Below are 20078 nucleotides of genomic sequence, written 5' to 3' on the forward strand. Positions count from 1 at the left end.
CCTCTGTTGTCCCCTTCTCCTCCTGTCTTCAGTCTTTGCCAGCATCAGGGTCTTTTCAAATGAGTCAGCTCTTCACATCAGGGGGCCAAAGTATTAGAGCTTCAGCATCAGTCTTTCCAATGAATATTCAGGATTGATTTCCTTTAGAATTGACTGGTTTAATCTCCTTGCTCTCCAAGGGATTCTCAAGGGTCTTTTCCAACACCACAGTTCAAAAGCATCAATTTTTCAGCACTCAGCCTTCTTTATGGTCCAACTTTCACATCCATACGTGACTACTGGAAAAACCATAGCTTTGACTAGATGGACTTTTGTCAGCAAAGTGTGTCTCTGCTTTTTCATATGCTGTCGAGGCGTGTCATTGCTTTTCGTCCAAGGAACAAGCATCTTTTAATTTCATGGCTTCAGTCACCATCTGCAGTGATTTTGGAGCCCAAGAAAATAAAGTCTGTCACTGTTTCCATTGTTTCCCCATCTACTTGCCATGAAGTGATGGGACCGGATACCATGATCTTAGTTTTTTGAATGTTGAGTTTTCTTACTATTGGCTCTTAAATGCAGCAGCAATCCATGTGATGTGCGTCCATGAAGAATTTGCTATGGTCAACAACAAGGGGTAAATATAACTATAAATTATCACCATGAAATCTCTTGGCATGTATGTCCCCTTACAAAACTCTTATGTACACTGTATCTAAAAGTTGGAATCATTACTGCCTTTGTTCACATTGAGTTCTTCTTCAAGAGTCCATTTTGCAGCCACAGGGGAATATAACTGATGACCTTTATATATTACCTGTACATTTCCATCCAGTACAGAAACATTTTCAGTTTCTTGATCTCATTCTCTGTAAAATCTGCTAAACACATACACCTCTTTTGGTGTATAGCCAGCCTGCATTCTTAGGCTTTGGTCTATGCTTTAATGTGTCTTTCCTGGTTGAATGGTAAAGAATACACCTGCAATGCAGTGGATGCGGGTTTGATCCCGAGGGATGGGTAGATCCCCTGGAGAAGGAAATGGCAACCCACTCCAGTATTCATGCCTGGGAAATTCCATGGAAAAAAAAAGAGCCTGGTGGGCTACAGTTCATGGGGTCACAAAGAGTTGGACATGACTGAGCACACACGCAGCAGCAGCATCATGCTTTAATATATATTATCATATAAGCTGTATTTTTCAATAAGCTTGAAATTCAGGGATAAAACCAAAAGAAGGAAGGCAACTACTCTTAAGCTTTTAAATTTCCAAGTAAATTTCAGTGATTCCTTTTGGACTAGAAGCTGTGCTATATAAAAACTAGACTCATATTTTAGTATTCTATGTTCCCGAGATATGAAACCTCCATATGTTAGTCCTTCTATTCACGAAGGCTTTCTCTGGTTGTGTCCCACTAGAAACTTATTTCCAAGTCATTTCTCAAATGTTCGCTAAGAATCAGATATGGAATGTGATGGGGTATGTTGTTCTTTCTGAAGCTGATTCATGATCTTTACAAAGATGAAAACCCAAAACTGGACCCTGGAGTAGCACCATGTATAATTTCTCTGGCCCCAACCAGAGGGCCTGCCCATTGTCCTGCCACAGGGGGCTGCTGCCAAGGAAGTTCCCAGAAAGCCACATGTCAGTGTCCAAGGCGGAAACCAACAAATGTTTCTCCTGGAGGGTTTAGGTCTTTGACTCGAAAGAAAAGCACTCCATCTTAGACACTGAGGAGAAGGTCCATTCTGAATTAATTTGCTGAAAATAGCCAATTTGCCAAATTTAGTTATTTCTATGATAGCTTACAAATAGCTGTGAAAAGAAGAGAAGCGAAAAGCAAAGGAGAAAAGGAAAGATATAAGCATCTGAATGCAGAGTTCCAAAGAATAGCAAGGAGAGATAAGAAAGCCTTCCTCAGCGATCAATGCAAAGAAATAAGAGGAAAACAACAGAATAGGAAAAACAAGAGATCTCTTCAAGAAAATTAGAGATACCAAGGAATATTTCATGCAAAGATAGGCTCGATAAAGGACAGAAATGGTATGGACCTAAAAGAAGCAGAAGATATTAAGAAGAGGTGGCAAGAATACACAGAATAACTGTACAAAAAAGATCTTCACGACCAAGATAGTCACGATGGTGTGATCACTCACCTGGAGCCAGACATCTTGGAATGTGAAGTCAAGTGGGCCTTAGAAAGCATCACTACGAACAAAGCTAGTGGAGGTGATGGAATTCCAGTTGAGCTCTTTCAAATCCTGAAAGATGATGCTGTGAAAGTGCTGCACTCAATATGCCAGTAAATTTGGAAAACAGCAGTGGCCACAGGACTGGAAAAGGTCAGTCTTCATTCCAGTCCCAAAGAAAGGCAATGCCAAAGAATGATCAAACTACTGCACAATTGCACTCATCTCACATGCAAGTAAAGTCATGCTCAAAATTCTCCAAGCCAGGCTTCAGCAATATGTGAACCGTGAACTTCCAGATGTTCAAGCAGGTTTTAGAAAAGGCAGAGGAACCAGAGATCAAATTTCCAACATCCGCTGGATCATGGAGAAAGCAAGAGAGTTCCAGAAAAACATCTATTTCTGCTTCATTGACTATGCCAAAGCCTTTGACTGTGTGGATCACAATAAACTGTGGAAAATCCTGAAAGAGATGGGAATACCAGACCACCTGACCTACCTCTTGAGAAACCTGTATGCAGGTCAGGAAGCAACAGTTAGAACTGGACATGGAACAACAGACTGGTTCCAAATAGGAAAAGGAGTACGTCAAGGTTGTATATTGTCACCCTGCTGATTTAACTTATATGCAGAGTACATCATGAGGAACGCTGGGCTGGAAGAAGCACAAGCTGGAATCAAGATTGCCGGGAGAAATATCAATAACCTCAGATATGCAGATGACACCACCCTCATGGCAGAAAGTGAAGAGGAACTCAAAAGCCTCTTGATGAAAGTGAAAGAGGAGAGTGAAAAGGTTGGCTTGAAGCTCAACTTTCAGAAAAAGAAGATCATGGCATCTGGCCCCATCACTTCATGGGAAATAGATGGGGAAACAGTGGAAACAGTGTCAGACTTTATTTTTTTGGGGCTCCAAAATCACTGCAGATGCTGATTGCAGCCATGAAATTAAAAGACGCTTACTTCTTGGAAGGAAAGTTATGACCAATATAGCATATTAAAAAGCAGAGACATTACTTTGCCAAGCAAGGTCCGTCTAGTCAAGGCTATGGTCTTTCCTGTAGTCATGTATGGATGTGAGAGTTGGACTGTGAAGAAAGCTGATCGCCAAAGAATTGATGCTTTTGAACTGTGGTGCTGGAGAGGACTCTTGAGAGTCCCTTGGACTGCAAGGAGATCCAACCAGTCCATTCTAAAGGAGATCAATCCTGGGTGTTCATTGGAAGGACTGATGCTAAAGCTGAAACTCCAATACTTTGGCCACCTCATGCGACGAGTTGACTCACTGGAAAAGACTCTGATGCTGGGAGGGATTGGGGGTGGGAGGAGACGGGGACGACAGAGAATGAGATGTCTGGATGGCATCACCGACTCGATGGACATGAGTTTGAGTGAACTCTGGGAGTTGGTGATGGACAGGGAGGCCTGGCGTGCTGTGATTCATGGGGTCGCAAAGAGTCGGACACGACTGAGCGACTGAACTGAACTGATGACAGTTTAATGTTAGTTGGCTGGAGATCATTTTGTTTTTTATCACAATACTTTAAAGAATGCTGAATGTGTCTCTGCTCTGGCTTCCTGCAGCTACTTTGCGAGGTAAAGAGAAACACCAGGGAGTATGAGATTTCTTCACAGTGGGGTATGTATTTATAAATATATTTAAAAGAATATACTCTGGAAAGAAAGTATTCAATGTTTGTCTGCCCCAACTTTTTGTTGCTGCACCTAGAGACTGAGGTGAAAAATATACATATACTGCTAAGAATTCTTCCCGTTCAAGATGATCTTCTTATATCCACTCAAGTCTTTATCCCATCTGTCCTTCAGACTCCAACCGCAGCAATGAGGAGCTAAGGCAGAAACAAACTGAAGAGTCCTTCAAATGCTCTTATGGAGACAAAACGACAACACACTAGTCCATTTGATAAATTGCTTGTTCAATAAATTAGCTCTTTGTGGAAATGACCTTCAACAAACTAACCTGCCTCCCAGGTAACCTCGTTAGACACAACCCAGTATCCCCAGTGAAGCCATTTCACCATTTTTACTGAGAACAATCACGATCCCGTTCATTGAAGTTAACAGAGTTACTTTGTGGGATTAATGATTGCAGTAGCTTTTGGGAAAAAGGGGGAAAAAAAAAACCCTTCTCAAATGTTCTGAGAAAATGCTCCTTCAAATACTTGTCACTGTTGTGGTACTCCTTGCCTCCTCCTATTTCCATCACCTTTGTTTCCCTCAGTAGAGTCTCAGATTGTGGGACCAATTTTAAACCCAAAGAAGGATGCTTCTCAGGAACATTTTCTCTGTACTGCCCCTTATCTGTCTGAAGTAAAAATACAGACAAGAGAAGAGAACCTGACTTAATGACTGTTGCCCAGACACAAAACACAATGGGAAAAATGGCAAAGGCAGGACCTATAAAATGTCAGACATTGTGTGTCCTTTTGTGTACACTTTGTTTCATCGGCCTTGAGAGATTTGATTTCTGATATCTCACCCCCCAAACTTAGAGCATCTCATCACGTTTCTTATTGAATTAGTACTCAGCATCTTTGGAGCAACTGAGCACCAAGGAAGGGGAGATCATTCATAATAAACCTCTTACGCAGTTGAAGTCAGCTTTCCCCATTTGTGGCTCCTACATGCTAATCAGCTCCCTAGAAACCTCAAATCCATCCTCACCTTCTTGAAATCCTACTGTTTGATGCTGAGGAAGCAGACACTTGGAGGGGATCCAAATCGGGCTTGTGTGGCCAATGGCAACATGTGTAAAAGACATAATCTTGAAAGAGTAAGAGGAAAATGAAAAAGAGACCTCAGAAAGCAATCTCAGGAGGCAGGACAATCGGTCTGACTTTACGTTCACAGCATGCCTGCTGCCTGCCAAAGGCTGCTACTGTCACGTGGTCTTCATCAGGCTGGTCCTACTATTTTATCATGCTCCACCACCAGGGAAAGAGATCGCAAATGTTTTCCTTTTGTGAAAATTGTCAAACTTAAAGGACTTAACTGCAAATTTATTTTGGCGATTTTTAACATTTTTGTCGACTTTAACATATAAATACAAGACAATTAAATAAATTGGAAAAAAAATAGCGCAAAGACTAATGAGCACTCACAGAAGTGTATTATATTATGACTACGGTTAGTCTGGGATACAGCATTCACTTGAAATATATATGAAAGGGAACCTTAGTGAAAGACCTAACTAAAGGGTTTCAAAAAGTTCCTAATAAGGACAGGAAGGAAGCACTGCTCAAGCAATTGTAGGTAGGTAGCAAGACAGACTCGCTATGACTAGGAGCAATTAGGGTTCGATACATATGGAAACAATAGCATTGCAGAATAGTTCACTGTTCCCAATAGCTGCTCCCCCTTGTCACTATACATTCATCAATACAAGTATTTTAAAAAATAATTATAACTCTGGCTGGGCCAGAGTGTACCAGGCATAACAATCAACAAAGTACCATGCAGTTGCCTTTTAAAGAACAGCAATATGATTCTTTTAATGTACATCTCTTTTAAAAAGTAATCCTACTCTACTCCCCTTTTCTGAAAGGCTCTGGGGATTTGAGAAGTGGCAGTGTATGTATCTCCTCCACATTCACGACCTTCCTGCCATATGGTCCAGATTACACTTCCATCCCTCTCTGTCACCAAAGTGTTAAGCTAAGCATCCTGGTGCAGCTTCCATAATCTGATGATTAGGAATGAGGTCAGGAGATGGTGTCGGTATTGGATGCTACGTACGGTTGTACAGCTGGTACCCTGAACAATGGTGTACCCAAGAGAGTGAATGAGGCTAAAATATGGCCTCCACTCTGCCAAATCATGAGCCCATGACACTGTGTCTGCCCAGTGGGAGCACCTTTTTCTAACTCACTCCAAGGCACTGTATGAACTAATTGTGGCACTGTCTGCTTACATTTTTCCAGTCTGGCTGGCGTCATTATTTCTTGATTTCAGTGAAGGTCCTATATTTCACATCCCATATAACCTCCAAAAGGAGGTTTAGAGTTCACTGAACCAGCAATGATTTTCTGAATTATCACATTAGATGCAACAACACAACCACGATTCTACAAAGAAAGAAATTTACACAGTAGAAAATAAATACCAAAAATGCAGAAGTAAGATTTTTGACATGTGGATCACTAGAGTTTAGCTTATTTACAACAAAGGCATGCACAACGAACTCACCAACAGGATGAAGTCAATAGTGGCTTTCTATGATGTTATCAAAGATATATTAGCCTCTTTAAAAGAGGCTGCAAATGAACTGCTTTGATTTTGTTTTAAATGTGTCTTATTCTTAGCGTGTTGTTTAAAACCAATCTTTTTTTAAAATGAAGGATAAGAAACCAAATCGTAAATGTCTTAGAACCATGGTATTATGTCTTGGTTTCCTCTTCCAATAGCAACCATTGCCCTCAATTAGCTTATGTTCATCCCAAAGTTGCTGAGTATAAAATTAGTTGATTTTATACAACTCACATTGTGTAAAAGGTAAGATTGGACATTTTCACACTGTCAAGCAACATGCTTTGATTTTAGGAAAAGGAATCACATTTGCTCAATAAAGTGTAAGCTTCCCCGCTTTGAAGTCCTTCTTAGAGCGATACGGTTTTTACCACTGCAGGAATCTTCTTTCTCATTAAATATATGCTGTTTTCCAGTGAAATCATGGAGGCACACATCTCCATTCTGAACACTGAAAGAAACACCATTCTTCTCTGTAGAAGCATTCCCTGTATAAGGAAAAAAAAAATTGGTGTCATGAAGTATCCACAGAAAGCATTTTCAAAATAAACAAATGGAAATGTTACTTTATTCTTAAATATGCACATGCAGATGAAGTCTTTTTGAAAAACATATTTCTGGGGCTTCCCTGGTGGCTCAGTGGTAAAGAATCCACCTGCCAATGCAGGAGACACAGGTTTGATCCCTTATCTGGGAAGATCCCATATGCAACTAAGCCCGTGTGCCACAATAACTGACTTGTGCTCTAGAGCCAGGGAGCCGCAACTACTGAACCCTGCATGCCCAAGAGCCCGTGCTCCACAAGAGAAGCCACCGCAATGAAAAGGCCACACACTGCAATTAGAGAGTAGCTCCCACTCTCCACAACTAAAAAAAAGCCCATGCAGCAATGAAGACCTGGCACAGCACCCCCCAAAAAATTAGTAAAAAATAAAAATAAAACCAAAAGTAGATATATATAAATGTGAACCAAAATTAATTCTAGGCAATCTTTATTTTTAAAAAATTTCTGAGATATTGTCATATTTTATTTACTTTTCATTCCTTTCCTTTCCTAAGACCATTCAAAGTTTTAAACAAAACAAATTGGAGAATCATTCAAAAAACCATTTCCTATGGTAACTTTGTTAAAAATGAAATTGTAAAAATACTAAGCAAAGCAATATATTTGATTTTAAAAGGCCCAATTCCTAACTCTGGTTGAACATATACTGCAGTCAAGTACTAGCATATGTGTAATATAATCTGGGGTAATAGTCTGGTCTCTCCCAAAGGTTAAGAGAGATCCTGCACAAGGTTCTTGGATTCCTAAGAGTCCTATAAAATAAAACTCTGTAATAGAGAAATCCCAAGTGACAACAGTTCTGGCAAGAAAAAAAAAATTGTCTCTCATACACTAAAACAGTCCCTCTGAGTCAGGATAAGACTGATTTCCAAGAAGAAACCACCAAGTCCAACATCAAAGTCCAGGCCAGGGGAGCTGGGCCTCCCCAACCCCAAGCAGGCCCCGAACTGTGTGAGTGTGTGTGTTGGGGGTGGGCACAGCTGCTGAGATCCTCCAGCTCCTTGGCACCATGTTTCTGACAATGTAGAAAGCTAAATAATAAGCCCAACTGTTAATTCATGTCATAATTATACTACTAATAAGAGTGCTGAGAACCTTATAAGTATCATCTCATTTATCACTCTACAGCATGAGTGCTATTATTACCCCCATTTCATAGATGATGGAACTAAGGTTTCAGAAAGTAAATGCTTTGCTCAGGGTTACATGGCTCAGAAGAGAAAGAGTAAACATGAGAAATGGTTCTCATCTTAAACAGCAAGGGTTCTCCACAAGCTGCAAGGGGACAATTCTACCCCTCAGGGAACATTTTTTCACAATATTGAGAGACATTTTTAGTTGTCACAACATGGGGTGAGTGTGGGGGTACTACTGGTACCTGGTGGGTGGAGACCAGAGGTGCTGCTGCTGCTGCTGCTAAGTCACTTCAGTCGTGTCCGACTCTGTGCGACCCCATAGACGGCAGCCCACCAGGCTCCCCCATCCCTGGGATTCTCCAGGCAAGAACACTGGAGTGGGTTGCCATTTCCTTCTCCAATGTGTGAAAGTGAAAAGTGAAAGTGAAGTCGCTCAGTCGTGTCCAACTAGTAGCGACTCCATGGACTGCAGCCCACCAGGCTCCTCTGTCCATGCGATTTTCTAGGCAAGAGTACTGGAGTGGCTTGCCATTGCCTTCTCCGTGTATAACTATAGATATACTAAAAAACTGACATAGTCTTACTGACTATTTTAGGTACTGACTGCACAGAAAGAACATACGAAGTCTTTGGGCAATACCTAAGTCAGGATTTGCCACGTTAAAACTTTTAGGTCATCATCCATTCTCATCATGAAAAATTAAATCTTTAAGAAAAAACAACCCTAAGGGGACATATGTACACCTATGTTTAATTCACGTTGATGTATGACAGAAATCAAAACAATATTTTAAAAGCAATCATCAATTAAAAATAAATATTTCTAAAAACCCTAAATCTTAAAAAAAAATTTGCTCTAAAAATAAATTTCGATGAATCAACTTTCTCTTTTATAAGGGAACTACATTTTGATCCAATAGTCATATATGTAGCTATTCATTTTGCTAAGCAAAAGTGCCATTAAAGGACAAAGCTGCTTTAATAAAACAAACACTAACTTGAGAAATACTACATCAAGACATACATACCGTTCCCGCTGGCGAGTCCTGAGCAATCATTATTCACTAGCAGCGTGGTGGAGTGGGTGGAGTTACTGTTTGACTGTAAGGAATTTGAAGAGCTGGAGACACCTTGGTTTACAGTCTGCTTCTTTAAACCATTAGTAGCAGTTTTACTCCAGTCTATAGCAGGATAAGCATTATAGAAAAACAGGGCAGAACGTTGAAGTGCAAATGCAAGAGACCCAGCGTAACTCTTTCTAGGAAATGATCTCTCCCTCTCAGATCTTACAGAGAATTCCACATTTCACAGCTGTTTTCATTTAAGACTATACATATTTGTCCTTTAAATTACTGACTGGTCAAAAGTAACCTATATTCTTTCAGAACTAAAGGCCAGGCTAATTTGATTGTGTCTATAAATAGACACTGAATTAGGTAATATTTCAGAGTCAAAGACTATCTTCACAAGAACACGAATCGACCTGCTGTGATGACTCATGGCTCTTAAATCCAGGCAAATGATTGAACTCTAGGTACTGCCATTTTCTGATCTTGTGCAACTAGACCTTTGCAATACAGCAAAGTCTGTATTCATGGGTAATATTAATGCAAAATGAATTGAGATTTTCAAAGAGTACTTCACTTTTCTTATTTTCTTAAAAATGATCTATTTGCTATACAACCCAGCAGGGCATAGCTGAAAATAACTTCAAAGTAACCAAATGTATGCTAAGACTTTTATGTAAAGTCTGGCCCAATAACAAATAAATGAAGTCACTGACAACCAGGACCTGTGGAGAAAACGTTGAGTCAAGATTTTAAAAATTAGGAAGGTAAATATGAAAAATTACTCTGGACAAATGGAAAACATGCACTCAAAGGGAAATGAATTCTAAACATTTCACTGCTGCTTCATTCCAGAAGCAGCCAGGCTATTAATTATATTGCTCACTAAGTTCCCAGATATGACTAATTTTTTTTTAATTCACAGGTTTTTTTCCATAATGTTCACACTGGATATTTTCTGTTGAGCTGGTTCCATTCATTGATTTCTAGATTTGATATTCCTCTGGCATTAATAGCTTTGGATCTTAACTTATGTAATCTCTTCCTCAAGATTTATGAAAAGGAGAAAAAGTAAGGTAAATCTTTACCAGAATTTTCAGCCAGTCGTAACTTTCCACAACACAGATATCGCCTCCACTGCTTTCTGACATTCTCTTTTGCTACACAGTAAAAGACGAATATGAAAAATCCTATGGGGTGGGAGGAAACATAACACAATGAATTCCAAACTGAGACCTGAATGTCATGAGCTTACTTCACACAATGATAAAATCTTTGGCAGCTATAGGAAAAATTAAATTTTGCAGATTGAAAATAAAGCCCAAAGTCCTGGGAAAGTTTGTTATCAAAAGGCATCCTGGGAGAACTATCTTTGTAAGATTAAAAAAATGTATTTATAAGAAGAAAGATCATTCCATATTTCCAAAATTTACCTCACTGTCTGGTCTCTTACATCCTATCTTTAGCCTTCCCTATCTTTGCCAACAAAGGTCCATATAGTCAAAGCTATGTTTTTTCCAGTAGTCATGTACAGATATAAGAGTTGGACCATAAAGAAGACTGAGTGCCAAAGAACTGATGCTTTCGAATTGTGGTGCAGGAGAAGACTCTTGAGAGTCCCTTGGACAGCAAGGAGATCCAACCAGTCAATCTTAAAGGAAATCAACCAGAATACTGATTGGAAGACTGACACTGAAGCTGACGCTTCAATACTTTGGCCACCTGATATGAAGAGCCCTTTCATTGGAAAAGACCCTGATGCTGGGAAAGACTGAAGGCAAGAGAAGGGGACAACAGAGCATGAGATGGTTGGATGGCATCACTGATTCAATGGAGATGAGTTTGAGCAAACTCTAGGAGATGGTGAAGGACACAGAAGCTTGGCATGCTGCAGTCCATGGGGTTGCAAAGAGTCGGACACGACTTAATGATTGAACAATGACAACAATCTTTGGAAGTACAAGCCATCCTCCCCATCGCAGGCAGGTGCAGGGCTCCCCATACGGCCCTCTTGCTACCACTCCTCAAGGCTTTGAAAGCAAATAAATATTAGCTGGATGAACGGACAAATTCTGAGTCCTCCTTTGCCCGAAACCCCAATCTATCTACTTAAAGACCTTCATTTTTAAATATCAGGTTTGCTTTTAGTCAGGTGCACGTGCCCACTCTGAAGACTGACATCTCAAATAATGCATAATTGTCCACCTGCCACCCTGGGCAGCTACACTTGGTTGCATTAGGGAAGAAGCAGCACAGATGAGAAACTAAAATGGGGGTACTCATGGTACAAATCAGCCCCAAAGTCCTGTGAATTAGTGTTTAGTTCCCTTTTACAAATGAAACAATATGTTCCTTCTGTCCACTTGTATTCTAATGAGAAGTCATTCTGGGGAAATAAGAAAGGGGCAGGCTCATTTTATACCATAAGTATGTGAGGGTAGGTACCGTGCTTTCAGGTCTATGATCAGTATGATTTGGGCATATATTTTTTCTCTTTAAAAATAAGTGTCTCTTAGCATCCCATTGTTGGCAAATAAAACTTTTCTACAATAAGTAACTCAACACCTGGATATACAAGTTCAGAAACTGTACATTGTAGGTAAAAATGAAGACACTGTATGTAACCAACAAGCACATTAACTGGCTTCCTCCAAATAAAATAAGCCAAATTAGGCACTTGAATTCCATCTCAAGTTAATGAACTACTGCCTAGATAGAACTACAGGAGGATGCTATGGGAGCTAAAAGCCACCAGGAAAAGATGAAAACAAGCCGATGAGAATGCAGTTAAAAGGCTTCCCAACAGAAGATTTGGAATAAAAGACAACCAAGGGATAAGAATGCTTATTATCAGTTCAGTTCACTCAGTCACGTCGTGCACTTTTTGCAACCCCACGGACTGCAGCACGCCAGGCTTCCCTGTCCATCACCAACTCCTGGAGCTTGCTCAAATTCACGTCCATCGAGTCGGTGGTGGCATCCAACCATCTCATTTATGCAAACCTATTAGTTTGCTTGAATTTTAATGTCAAGGTGCGTTCACTAAATATTAGTCACAGCTGACAACTCTTTTATAAAGCTGATCTAAAAGAATGAGTGTGGTTCCCTGATGGCTCAGTGGTAAAGAATCTGCCTACAGTGCAGGAGACATGGGTTTGATCCCTGGATCAGAAAGATCTCCTGGAAAAGGAAATGGCAACCCACTCCAGTATTCTTGCCTGGGAAATCCCAGGACAGAGGAGACTGGTGGGCTACAGTCCATGGGGTTGCAAAGAGTAGGGCAAAAGCGTCAACAAAAGAATGAGTAATTTGCTTTTGTAAAGAATACAGAGGAAAAGGGTTCCCAAATGACTGCAGCTGGGCTTCATTAAATGGGCAGCTCCAAGGTCAAGGGCCACACACAGAGCCTGGCTTGTCCGCTGTATGTCTAGACAGAGGAACTGCACAGCGATTAGCCACTGGGCCAGGCTGCTGCCATTGACTTCTTGCTTATCCTGTCCTTAAATCAAATTCAGGCAGAGGAGCTCAGAGTGGTGAGACCTCACGAGGACATTTATGGTATGTGCGCTTTTCTGTATGCATGTTCTATTATACTTCAATAGCAAAATTAAACAAACAAAAAAAAAAGATAAGGAACCAGGTGAAGGAAGAGTGATTGACTCTCCCAGAAACAGTTACTGGTAGGTTCCCCTTGATATCCTTGTTCCCTCCCAGGAGGCAGTAATGGTAAGGAGGGAAAGGGACCACTTCTTGAATTTAGTGAATTTAGCCTTTCTCGAAGATAAATCTGTTTTTTATTTTACTTTATTTTTTTATTGGAGTATAAATGCTTTACAATATGTTAGTTTCTGCTGTACAACAATGTGAATCAGCCAGATAAAGATATATGCTGCTGCTGTTTAGTCACTAAGTAGTGTCTGACTGACTGTGACCCCATGGACTGTAGCCCGCCTGGCTCCTCTGTCCATGGAATTCTCCAGGCAAGAATACTGGAGTGGGTTGCCATTTCCTCCTCCAGGTGATTTTCCCAACCTAGAGATCGAACCCTTGGCAGGCAGATTCTTTACCACTGAGTCACCTGAGAAGTCCACGTATACATACAGGGAAAGGGTTAGTCCCTCAGTCATATCCAACTCTGCGATCCCATGTACTGTCAGCCCTCCAGGCTCCTCTGTCCATAGGATTCTCCAGGCAAGAATACTGGAGTGGGTTGCCATTTCCTCCTCCAAGGGGTCTTCCCGACCCAGGGATCGAACCTGGGTCTCTCACATTGTAGGCAGATTCTTTACCATCTGAGCCACCAGGGAAGCCCTATGAATACATATATCCTTTCCCTATATCTTAAACTACTTTGCAGACACTCTTTTACTTGCAATATTTTTCAGTTCAAATGAGTCATCCAGTGTTTATTTTTTGCTGTAGAGCTTACCTTGTAAGGTATTGAAGATGGCAAAGAGATACATGAAGGTGACATTAACTGGTCCCCAGGCAAAGAAGGCGAAGCCCCAAGTAATTCCTAGTAAAAATGTAAGGCCAGCAACGCTCCTGAGGTCTTGAATACTGGTTTTTCTCTGGGCTCCCAGTTGCTTCTTCCTTTTGATTCGACAAAGCTGAACCAGGACCACAATGAACATGCTGACGTTCAGCAAAAATATCACACAGAAATACCCCACAACTGTGATATAGAATACAGCATTGCTGTTGATCCAGCAACTGGAATTGGGGGGAAAAACAGGGAAAACATATGTTCTGGTTTTTTCTTGCTGAAATATGATTCAAAATGGTAACAATGAACCTATATTGTTTTACTGAAACATTATCCTACAAGCACAAAATTTTAAAAAGGATAAAACCTCTGATCTCCATAGCCACTTAATAGCTCTAGGGGAAGAAATCCAAGAGAGTTTATTTTAGGAAATCTGGTGATTGAAAGTATTTTAAAAATATTATTTGAAAACACTAAAAGATTTTATCCTCTTTCAATCCTAGTAAGTCTATTCCATGAGTCTTTACTAACATAGTGTAGCTTGTATTTTATTATCAGAGGCTTATAAAAGTATTTTTGAAATATAATTCATTTTTTAAATACTTAAGTAGTAGCATGGCTTTTCTAACTAGCTGATCTCTTTACATATATAACTGCAAAGTCTGCTGTAAATATTACTGGATTTTATTAGGATGAACGCCACCTGATACGCTGATTAGATCCTCCATTTTTTTTTTTTTTTTAAGAATTCTGCTTTCCAATTCACTTAAAACTCCGTGTGGGGCTTTGTACTCACAAGTCATCAGGTGACCCGTTGGGGAATTTCCCATAGGATCCAAGCCCATAGTTATCTGGAGATATAATCAGGACGATGGTCACAACCACAGCTGGAATGCCTGGAAGATAGGAAACACTGATCACACATAGTTCTAATAACTAAAGGTGGTGAGAAAAAAGAGTGGAGATTTTCTGTTTTCTTCTGAAATAGCATAGCAATTCATCACACCCAGTTTCTCTGCGGGTGTATGTGGCCACCTGACTAGGTCTTGTCCAGTGGACTATGGACAGAAGTGATTTGCTCCCCCTCTAGGCCTGGACAATAAAACCACTTGTGAGATTCTCTACTCTTTTCTCCCCAGTTCAGGGCAATCTTGGAAGCCCTGTCCCGAGACAGAGTCTCTAGCAGCTTGGATCCTGAACAACCACAGACCAGAGACCCCCTCCACTCCTGCTAACTGGATGGCACATGAGTAAGAAGGAAATGGCAACCCACTTACCCTTACCCACCTGGAATGTAATTTTAACAGTCAGGTGGCAGGCAAACTCCAAAATGTAAACCAAAGAATCAACCTAGTTTGGTTACCAGTAACTTCTGGAAAACCTTCCATTATGAATCCCAATGTCCTCAACTGATTATCTGGAATCTGCTGATGGACTGAGAAGCCTGCCCTAGTTATTTGGGGGTGTTGATTGCCACCACTGGCTCTCTCAAGGGCCCAGGGCACTTCCATTAACAGGAAGCATAATGAGGAGTCTCCTTCCTTATAGTGGCCTTGTGCTGAGAAGGAGTCCTTTTCAGCCCTCCACCCTATCATCCCCCCACCCCATGTCGACATCTCACACTCTGTGCACAGACCAGCCTGACATCCAATCTCAAGGCTCTGGTAAATAAAAGACAGCTACCTGGTACCATCTAACATGATATTTCATTAAATTATTTTGTATTTGGACATTATGGAGACATTGACATATGGTGACTTTCTAAGGGAGACTCCTTCCTAAAAATAAAATATTGAGGGTGTGGAGCTTGTTCTTGACAAGGGAACCTGACCTTTCTGAATTCTACAAAGAAGACAAAATCCATGCCCAAGATCAGAAGCAGTGACTTATTTTTCTGGGAATAAGTGACTTATCTTGTAGAAAGGTGTTGTTCTGTACCCTTCACAAAGATATAACAACAGGCAGGATGACAAGGGAGGTAATCTATTGTGTAGGGAATATGTGAAGGAATATTTAGCCTGAAGAAGATGAAGGAGTCTGAGAGGAGTGGCAGCTCTAATGCAGTGGAAGCGTATGCCTAAGAAATTAGAAAGCCAGCCTCAGCTGTTCTTGAGCTGTGGGAATTAGGGTAAACCACGTCTTCACCTGGTATTAGCAATAACCACCTGCACCTTGGGGCTTTCAGGATCCTAGTTCCCTCACCAGGGATTGAACCCAGGCCTCCTGGCAGTGGAAGTGCAGAGTCCAAACCACTGGACCACCAGGGAATTCCCCTGGCTTATTTTTTATGGGGCTACTTGTGTGAAAATACATCGAGCCATAAAGTATTATACATAATGTTATATATTACTTGTTGATTATCTAAAGGACTCTTCAGCAGAAGTGTCAGCTTATTTTTTTTTTTCTGAGAGAGTAAAACCAAGACCGCTGGTTAAGTGCTACCAGAGAGCCAAGTGAACTTAACGGAAAATCAGAAATGTAGAGCTTTAGAAAACAGTCACTGGTTGTCTTGTAAGGTATTAAAAATAAGACAACAGGTCCAAAATCGAGTTGCTTATGCTAGCCACAGTTCACCAAACTGAGACTTTATCTCCATCACAGATTTGGCTCTTCCAGAAACGGAATCTTAAACCAATCAATCAGAAATTGCCTGATCATCACTAGTTAGGTAACCTGAGAGACCCCAGAAATCCCCAGAGGAAAGTAAGTTTGCAATAACCAACCCGCTTTTTTGCCCAGAGTGACTTCCTTGTTCCTGCTTCCTTTTACCTATAAAGTCTTTCAATTAGTGCAGCTCCTCAATTCTCCTTTCTGTCTGCTAGACAGGATGCTGCCCAATTCACGAAGTATTCAATAAAGCCTGTAAGATCTTTCAAACACACTCAGTAGACTCTTGTTTTTAATTAAAGTAATGAGCTCCCCAGTAATAGAAGTATTCAAGCAGAGGTCAAATTATCTCTAGTCAAAGCTAAGTCAAGTCTAGGAGGTTCCTACATTTGGCGGGGAGTTGAATGAAGAACTCTTCAAGATCTTGGGGCATCTAAGATTTAGTGACCAACAACCAACAGGTGGCATAATCAGGAATACTGAGCTGGTGAGGTGATGAAGTGACATTAGGCTTTATCTGTATGTTCTCTCTCTCTGCCCTGCTGAGCACACAGCTGTGCATGTGTGTGAATCTTGGAGGTACAGAGCAGAGTGAGGCTAGTTGAGAGCTCAGGGACTGACAGTCTGACCTCATTATCACCAAGCTAATATTCTCAATTGACTGAGCACCTTCTGTGTGCCAGCCCCAGTTCTAGTCACCAGAGACACAAAAAAGATTCACAGCCCTAACCTCAGAGTGTGTGATCATAACCAATCCAGCATAAATATACAGGTGTTCTAGAAATAGACTTGACGAGGCTGCTCTTTGGGCAATGAAACATGAAAAGAAGAATAAAGCTGTTTTAGAAAGCTGCCAAGTGTGACCTGCTTTATCAATGTCTCTATCTGATTAAAAATCAAAACACTGGAGAAAAAGCAGGAAAAGCCCAGGCAATATGTGAGCAAAAATAATACATACCCCAACCAAAAATGCAGAATTTAAGGATGTATTTTCGGATGTAAGTATTAAACACTTTGACAAGGGCCAGGTACATATGGAATGCTTCCAAGCCCATCCATGTGAATGAGACCAAGAGAAAATAATGCAGAAATACAGCCACTGAGATGCAGAGGCCTCTTATGTCATACAAAGCAATCCACGAGTCCAAGAGGAACACCAGGTTCAGCAGGAGCAGGGCTGCGCACAGCTGGATGAGGATTTTGGAAGGGTAATCCCTCCGGATCTTTCTAAAAGGAAAGGACAAGAAAAGAATTAACATCACAGTCTGTTGATGCTTATGTGAGCTAGCATATCTGAGTTCAAAGTGATTTATTTTTATTCTTTGGTGACTGTCTATATGCATAAATTTCTTCTCTTTGAGTGCATGTCTGTATGTGTGTGTGTGGAGGCATTACAACTAACGAGAGCAACAAAGGAAAAATCTAAACGGAATCATCTGTGATAACCATGTGTAAATTTTATGTTTATATTTCTATGGAATCTTTAACATGCTGACTACTGACCCACCCTTTCAAATAGTATGTAGTAGAATCTCATGAGCACCCACCCCCATTTCTCCCAAACTCCTGGAAGCACTGCTGCTTCTCATACAATAGGCTCCTCTATTCAGATCTTCAAAACATAGCCAGATTCTCCTGTTATTTTATGTTACTAGTTAAAATGAGATCATGGAAACAAGAGTTCAAACTATAGCTAAATGAAACAGGCAGAGGAAAATACAGCTAATTGATGACATGTACATGTTTACGTGTGTGAAATTAGATCTGGTGAGATCATTCTGAGTAATTGCTGGCCTTACAGTAATTTAGTCTCATTAATCATCCTTCCAACGGTCCACTAGAAGATCTGTACTCACAGCTGGACCCTAAGTTTGGCAGTAAAAGTGAATTTGTGCATTTCCTGATTAGTGTCCAAAAATCTAAATCCCAGAAATTATATAGTTTCATTTAAAAAAGCAGGGGGGGGGGTTCCACAGTAGCTCAGTTGGTAAAGAATCTGCCTGCAATGCAGAACCTGGTTCGATTCCTGGGTTGGGAAGATCCCCTGGAGAGGGAAATGGCAACCCACTCCAGTATTCTTTCCTGGAAAATCCCATGGACAGAAGAGCCTGGTGGGCTACAGTCCATGGGGTTGCAAACAGTCAGACAAGACTGAATGACTAAGCACAAACAAATGTAAAAAAAGTGCCTATATTTCCTTCTTTTCCGACAGAATTTATTGGACTCCCCCCCTGCCACCGCAAAGTAACCAAAGGGACCGTTCTGGTAAGCCAAGGAGATGCTGTCATCTGGAATGTCATTCTTTCCTTGACCTACAAAGCTGCACTCAATTTGTATCTATATTTTTCAGGGAAGCTTGATATCCTTTATTCTTCTTCATCCCCACACCCATTAATGTATTTAATCTTTTGTGTTTGCTTGGCATAATTAGAAACAATATATTAAACACAACTTTTCTGCTGTATATGGTGCTATGGCCTGTTTCACATTGTAAGCTCTTGTTTTTCGAGGTCTGCATCTATCTTTCATTTCTCACTTAATGTCAGCTAGGTATCAAGCATCATTCTAGGGTACAAGGATGATTAACACACAACCCTTTGCCTTCAGTGAGTGTACAAACTACTGAAAGTAAGTATGTAAACCAAAGTCCCATGAAGTTTCACATATACATGGCCCCACTAGAGGGGTGGACAGGCTAAGCTAGGCCAAGGAGCACACTTATTTAATACATTTTGGCCACTGAGGTGACTACTACATCATATAATCCAGTTTTCAGTTGTGGATACTCACTCAAAGGCTATGTAGGTTACAAGAGTAACTGACAGAAAAATTGATGAAAGCCCACAACCAATATAGGTAATAAATGTTAGGGCCATCATCTGAGTTGGTGGCAAGGATGTTCGAGACAAGTCCTGGAAAAGAAAATATTGCTTTCAAGACCAAATATTTTAAAATAAATGACAGTTATAATTTACATTATTGGGTAGTCTAAGATTGTTCAACAAGCCTACAAGGTAGGCACAATAATTATCACCCTGTTGAGATAATAAAAAATGAGACCCAGAGAGGTTAAGTAATTTGCTCAGGGTTACAAAGCTACAAAGTAGAGGAGCCAGGATCCAGGTCTGGTTGACTTCAAAGCCCATGGACTTGATCACTACATTATGGTGCTCTGCAGAAGCCCCAGGCTAGGAGCCTAAAGATATGAATTTGACTTCTGGCTCTTATATTTCTTAGTTCTACGACTGTGGACAATTACCTCACAAACGAGTCTTTAAAATGACAATAAAAACACCCTATTCTACCTATATTGTAGGACTGTTCGGGAGATTAAATAGGAGAATTTATGACATGTTTTATAAAAATTTTAAAGTACACTGCCAACTAAACCATTTTTATTACCCATTTTTATCTGAATTCCCTAGCCTTCCTATAGCTATTTTAAAAAGAACTTAAATGTAAAATTAGAGTAAGAAAAAATACTTTGTTCAAATATTTTTCTTCAAGTATATATGCATACTAGAAGAGTCATTTCATTGGTCTTTAACTTTGCCACAGTATCATGAAATCTGATGATCCATCAAGTCATCCACCAGATAGACTTTATAGTACAATGCCTAGCTACCCCTCAGACCCAGAATCTAAGGCCACACAAAGTGGGGATGTTACCAGCAGAACGCCGAAGCTTGTAAGGTGGCTGCAGGTACAGGTGGTCTCGTTCAGCCTCCTGTCTTTGACAGAGCAGCCATCAGATGACCAGCCTCCTCTGCCACCTAGGGGGC

The 20078-nt window shown here is 40.6% G+C and overlaps 1 protein-coding gene across 2 annotated transcripts in view; it reads right to left on the bottom strand.

Annotated features, from left to right (window-relative positions):
- Nucleotides 1-5285: 5285 nt before the first annotated feature.
- ADGRG2 (adhesion G protein-coupled receptor G2) overlaps nt 5286-20078 on the bottom strand; it is a 129725-nt gene continuing 114932 nt past the window's right edge. For both annotated transcript variants that reach the window (XM_088833629.1, XM_055438773.2), the window contains 8 exons: nt 19966-20069; nt 19087-19208; nt 17255-17523; nt 14486-14585; nt 13633-13916; nt 10292-10393; nt 9165-9317; nt 5286-6923 (listed from right to left, as the gene is read on the bottom strand). In XM_088833629.1, the coding sequence (XP_088689755.1) occupies nt 6739-6923; nt 9165-9317; nt 10292-10393; nt 13633-13916; nt 14486-14585; nt 17255-17523; nt 19087-19208; nt 19966-20069 (1319 nt within the window). In that variant the 3' untranslated portion in view covers nt 5286-6738. The remainder of the gene's footprint in view (nt 6924-9164; nt 9318-10291; nt 10394-13632; nt 13917-14485; nt 14586-17254; nt 17524-19086; nt 19209-19965; nt 20070-20078) is intronic.

The sequence above is a fragment of the Moschus berezovskii genome, chromosome X, assembly GCF_049115385.1.
Source record: "Moschus berezovskii isolate FMDL1 chromosome X, NW_MosBer_1.0, whole genome shotgun sequence".
In the NCBI taxonomy this organism is placed as follows: domain Eukaryota; kingdom Metazoa; phylum Chordata; class Mammalia; order Artiodactyla; family Moschidae; genus Moschus; species Moschus berezovskii.